General features: G+C 33.8%; 1 protein-coding gene across 3 annotated transcripts; it reads left to right on the top strand.

Annotated features, from left to right (window-relative positions):
- Positions 1-1,391: 1,391 nt before the first annotated feature.
- On the top strand, positions 1,392-4,912 carry LOC113653826. Of its 3 annotated transcripts, none has more exons than XM_027163662.2 (6): positions 1,392-1,552; positions 1,710-2,112; positions 2,904-3,068; positions 3,195-3,253; positions 4,370-4,506; positions 4,685-4,912. In XM_027163662.2, the coding sequence occupies exons 2-5, from the start codon at positions 1,725-1,727 to the stop codon at positions 4,496-4,498; spliced, it is 741 nt and encodes a 246-aa protein (XP_027019463.2). In that variant the 5' UTR covers positions 1,392-1,552; positions 1,710-1,724; the 3' UTR covers positions 4,499-4,506; positions 4,685-4,912. The 3 variants fall into 3 exon arrangements, with proteins under 3 accessions (XP_027019463.2, XP_027019461.2, XP_047675941.1); XM_027163660.2 differs by having other exon boundaries at positions 1,762-2,112; positions 4,685-4,831; XM_047819985.1 differs by having other exon boundaries at positions 1,762-2,112; positions 4,688-4,732.
- The last annotated feature ends 1,072 nt before the right edge of the window (positions 4,913-5,984 follow it).

Raw genomic sequence — 5,984 nt, 5'->3', positions numbered from 1 at the left:
TACCAACAGCTGCTTAGACACACATGATGTAAGGGATTGTGATCAGTTATATAAAACAAGACCTGATATAAGGTTTAAAATGTAAATAATAATCAGACTTTATTTACATGATGTTATCAGATATTAATGGATTTTAATGTAAAAGTTTTACACACTGAAGTCAGTGAGAGTTGAATAGAGTTTGAGTAAAGAGCAGATCTCACAGTTTAGACACTTGTGTGTTTCTGTTCTCTACACAATCTGTGGTTATTACCACCAACAACAGAACAGAAGCCTCTTCTCCTCTTTTATTTCAGAGCTTGATCTAAAACAGCTTTTTCTAAGCAGCAGAGAAACATCATGATTAGATTTCTGTGATTTTTAACTAAATGTTAATACTCTGTCAGAGGATTGTGTGTTAGTTGTTATACAGTATATACACACAGTATTATACACACAGGTACACAGGAGAAGAGACATAATTGTGAGGTCAAGGGATGGGACTATTGATTGTGCTGAACATACAGAGGATCAGAAGCAGGTCTGGATTTAATAAATGAAAGTTCATGAGTCTAAAATGTTTTATTTATTTATTTATTTGTTTGTTTATTTGTTTATTTATTTATTTAATCTACAAGCTTCTACTAACACTTTGAGGTTAAAGACTGCCCAGGGTGTGTTTTTGTATCCAACATTGTGCTGTTTCCTCTGTTGTGTGGTTAAACCTCCGGCAGCAGAAATAGAAAATGGAAAATGAGCGTGACTTTGTGGTTTCATGCAGGTCTGTCTACCTAAAGCCCCATCAGACCCTCTGCATTTACTGCACTTATGGGGTATAAACATAGAGCTTTTGTTAATCTTACTCTCTCTGTAACACTGGACATGTTATTAATCCTGTGTTCTCCACTAACGAGTACAGTCTCATATCTGCAGTAATAAACTCATGAAAACAATCTTGCTTGGGACACACACACACACACACACACACACACACACACAAACAAATATACACGCACACACACACACACACACACACACACACACACACACACACACACACACAAACAAATATACACGCACACACACACACACAAACAAATACACACAAACAAATACACACACACACACACACACACACACACACACACACACACACACACACACAGAATCTGATTTAATCTGTGTGTCCAACACAAGAATCTCCTGACAGCCGAGAAAACAGTTCCACAATGATGGATTTCCTCGTTTTAACTCTGTTCTGACTGGTAACTTCTCTATATTCATCCTTTATCTATTCATTTCAGCTCTAACAGTCAGGACAGTAGATTAAAGTAACTAATAAACTAATGAGTTATAAGAATAAATGTGAGAATATAAAATGAGATTTCAGAAGCTTATTGAACACCAGAACAGGAGACAGGATGTAGAGTCTCGTGGCTGAAGAAGTTAAACCGGAAAACAGCAGAAACACAAGACTTTTTATTCCACTAAGTGTCTGTTCACATGTTCAGTGGAGGATGTGTGTTAGACATGGCAGAGTTCCTGAGTGGGTTTAATCTACAGCTGATGATTGGTGAGTTCATTACTCATTAATAGTTTTCATTATATTCTTTGGAAAATTTAAATAAACAAAATAAACATAAATAAAATATTAAAATATAAATAGAACAGTATTGTCTATATGTTAAGTGCGGCTCCATGGATGTAATGTACTGTGATCTGTGTGTTAGGTTTACAGAGTGCTGATGAATCTTCTCTCTTCATGTGGTGTTGATCTTTCAGGTGTCATCAGTCTGAGTCTCCTTCAGAACATTTCAGCTGATCTGTTATCTGTTGATCCTGGAGAAAACGTCACTCTGTTCTGTAACATCACTAATTATTCAGAGATATCATGGTATCACATGAACTCATCAGGCAAGAGGCAGATTATATCGACCAGACAAGGAAAAGTTGACAAACACTTTCATGTTGTTTATAATGAGGATAAGAGTCACTTTACTATAACAGAAAGCAGCAGTTCAGTCAGTTTAGTGATTATTGGAGTTAGAGACACAGATCTGGGATTTTATTACTGTGGAGGTCGAAACAAGGAACACATTCAGTTTGGGAAAGTCATCAGTCTGAACTTTACAGGTCAGTAACAACACTTTATTTACATTGGTTATAAATACTGTACTTTGTTTTTTTTATTTATTTATAGACTGTTATTACATATTATTATTATTATTATTATTATTATTATTATTATCTTGATAAGTATTATGATAAATTATTATTTAGACATTAGATGTGAATATTTGACATTAAAACAGACAGTAAACACGAACATGGATTTATATAAAATGTGATTTTAAAATGATTAAACTAGAATTTTATTCTTTTTGTAGGTCTTTTTTGTCATTTTAAAGGTTTAAGACTAAATGTGTTAATAATTGTGTAGAAGCTCTTTCACCAGGGACGCATGTCTAGCTCCAGACTCCTGTATGGTGTCATAGTCATCACTTTATCTATAAAAGTTTGCAGGTCCATTAATTTTACAGTTAAGTCCAAACAGAGATCACTGGTCAGTTTATACTTTGTTCTTTTTGTTTAATTGTTTGTTCTTTTTGTTTCACTAATCTTATGTCTTTATAGTTTAAAGCATTAGTTTAGATGTGAAATGAAGTCACTGATGTTCACATGATGCACTTTATAAACACATGATAGTCTGAATAACCAGAGAGTCACGTGTGAATTCACAGTTACACGTTTTAGTCTTATGTGTGGAATTACAGTTCAACAAAACATCTATTATTGATCAGACTTGAGACGTTTCCTGGATTTAACAATAATAATTATTATAGCTGCACAATACTGATTATTATTTAAGATATTTTCTTCCAGGACACTGTACTGATATCTCTGTGGTTCTGTGTGTATTTTAGGTGGCAGCAGAAATGAGACTTGTTCTTCATCAGAGGATTCAGATTCACACCAGACTGGAGTTACTGAGAACATCTGGATTATACTTATGATCATAATGTGTGTGTGCTCCATCTCTGTCCTAATAAACCTCATCTGCATGTGTGTGTTCTGCAGCAGGGTGGAAGGTAAAAGTGCTTTAACTTGTAGGTTAAACATTAAAGAATCAGACAGAAGTTTTGTGGTAATTATGTATTTATTGTGTCTAAATTTATTGTCTAATTTATATTAATGAACACAGAATTCTCTTTCAGGAAAATTATCATCATCATTATCATCATGCTGCAGTCACGACACCAGCTCCACTGAACAGGTATAAAAACATTCACATTAATGTCAAATACTGAGGAAGCTTATTTTTAAAAAAAGATTATTTTTGTCGCAGAAACAATTTTTATTGCATGTTTCACAGTAAAATAGTGTTTGGTGTTTGACTAAACTAAACTTGTAAACTTCTAGTTACTATACAGGTGTTTGGTATAAATTTTTAAACTAATAAAAAAAATGCAATATTTTTGTGTAAATACTGTAATTATAATAGAATTATTATATAACAGTAGAGTTGTATGTAGTGCAGAACTGCCTACATGTCACATGACTGCCATAAAACATAAATAAACCTCTGTGATTAAAGAAAGTCTTTATTCTCAATCTGGCTTCAAAACTACTTTAGTTCAGTTCTCTTGTTGATCAGTGTTATGTGGTTAAGCTTAGTGTTGTAATTACACTGTAAATATGTTGTTCACAGTCACAAGAACACAACACAGTCTATAAAATAAGATCTACTTGAGGCTAGATGTGACTGAGTAAGCAAATAACTACGGTTTAAAGCAGCAACGGATTCTAGTTGAGTTTAGCTGGGAATTTTACTGAAACCTGGCAACCCTGTCCATATATTGAGAGTAATTGTCATTTAAATGTAAATTAAGCAAGAATTTAAACTTGTTTTTTTACCTTCTGTTTCTTGTTAATGTTTCCTGTATTTAAATTTCTCTATCTCTAAAAACGTTAAAGTAAAAACATTGTGCTGCTTTATTCAGTCACACACACACACACACACACACACACACACACACACACACACACACACACACACACACACACACACACACACACACACACACCTAGTCTGAAAGAAAACACTAAACCTCCACCTACCGTTCAAATGCTGTAATCTTATTTATTTAGTATGAAACATTATCAGTTATCAATCCTGTATGAAGCCACAATAATAAGGTTATATAAGTGTTTATAATAAATAAGAAGTGTTTAAGGGTTAAAATGAGAAATGTGACCAGTGTGAAAGAACACAATAAATATATGTGGAACACAATACAGTAAACAGAACAGTGCAGTTCATGTCAAAGTTTCCACAATAAACAGTAAAAATAGTGTTTAGTGCTGCTTCATCATCTGAATCTCTCTACAGGACGAAAAGATTCATCATGACAGTTTGCTGTATGACAGAAAGTTCACAGGATCTGTTAAGAACAACAAAGCTTCAGATTTGGACTGTGTGACTTACGTAACCTTCACCTCACAGCCACAGAGACACTGACCTACAGGGTGTCTATTATTATTATTATTATTATTATTATTATTATTATTATTATTATTATTATTATTATTATTATTATTATTATTATAATTATTATTATGAGCATCAGAATATTCTCATTAATCCCCCCCCCCCTCTCTCTCTCTCTCACACACACACACACACACACACACACACACACCCCAGCAGGACTGAGATGATGTAAATCCCTGGAGATCAAACTCATGTAATGATCTTGAGATTAATTTGGAGAACTCTCAGATCACATGGACTGATGCACTAGATCAGACTTTCTTTTCTAACTAACCTTATAAAAATGTAAATACTAAATACTCTGCAGTTTGTGGTTATTTATAATTATATACAGATGGTCTTAATTTAATTAAGACCTAAATTAAACAGTGAGATAATTATTATGGTGTAAATAAGGAGTAGGTGGGATACATATTAAATGGGTAAAAATCTTTGATTAAACAGAACATAATCTATGGATTTTTTTTCATGATAATCTTGTTTTAATGTTTTCTTTCTTATCTTAAAATATTAGAAAAATGTTTCATTAAGAGTTTTTAATAAATGTTGCAAACACACTAACAGGAGACTTTTGACTCTTTAATTTTGGACCAACGTGATTCTTACATGATTCCATTACATGACCATTTGAATGCTCAGCTTATTAATTTTATTTAATGTGTTGGTTTGCATTGTTGGTAACAGCATTGCCTCGTGATACCTGTCACCTGAAGGAAGGTTCCTACCTATATTCACTCATTAATAGAACAGTGACCCCTAGTGGACACCTTTACAAAGACAAATGGCTCTTACAGGTTTATATGCACTATGTAGGTCTAGTTTGATAAAAACACACCACACAAAATGTGAAAAAGTTCAGTGTTTGAATACTTTTGCAAGGCACTGTAGCTGATGTGGTAAATAGAGAAAGGAAACAACGTTCCTCCAGGAACATGGTGCTACATAGAACAACACAGACTACTTGATGATATGTTTCATTACACCACAGATATTGTAGCTCCACTTATAGGAAAAAAACATGAGAGAGAAAAAAATGCACCCTGGTAGAAAAGAAAATAAATACATTTGTGTCAAAACTAATTGGTTGTATCTCAATTAACATGGAAGAAAAGCCTCCTGAGTGACAAAAACACACATTTACGGCATTTAGCAGACACCCTTATCCAGAGTGACTTACAACTGAGCAATTGAGGGTTAAGGGCCTTGCTCAGGGGCCCAGCAGTGGCAGCTTGGTGGACTTGGGGTTCGAACACATGACCCTCCGATCAGTAGCCCAACACCTTAACCACTGAGCTACCACATCCACCACAAAAAGATGATTATATATACTGTAAAATATGCTGTACAAGGGACAAATCATCAAACTAATTTTGACCATTTTATTACCCCTAAAGTTCAAAGGTGATGACAGATATAAATTTCAATTAGACCTACATTTAACCTAACAGATGAT

The sequence above is a fragment of the Tachysurus fulvidraco genome, chromosome 10 (assembly GCF_022655615.1).
Source record: "Tachysurus fulvidraco isolate hzauxx_2018 chromosome 10, HZAU_PFXX_2.0, whole genome shotgun sequence".
In the NCBI taxonomy this organism is placed as follows: Eukaryota; Metazoa; Chordata; class Actinopteri; order Siluriformes; family Bagridae; genus Tachysurus; species Tachysurus fulvidraco.
This window is presented reverse-complemented; position numbering and strand designations above follow the sequence as displayed.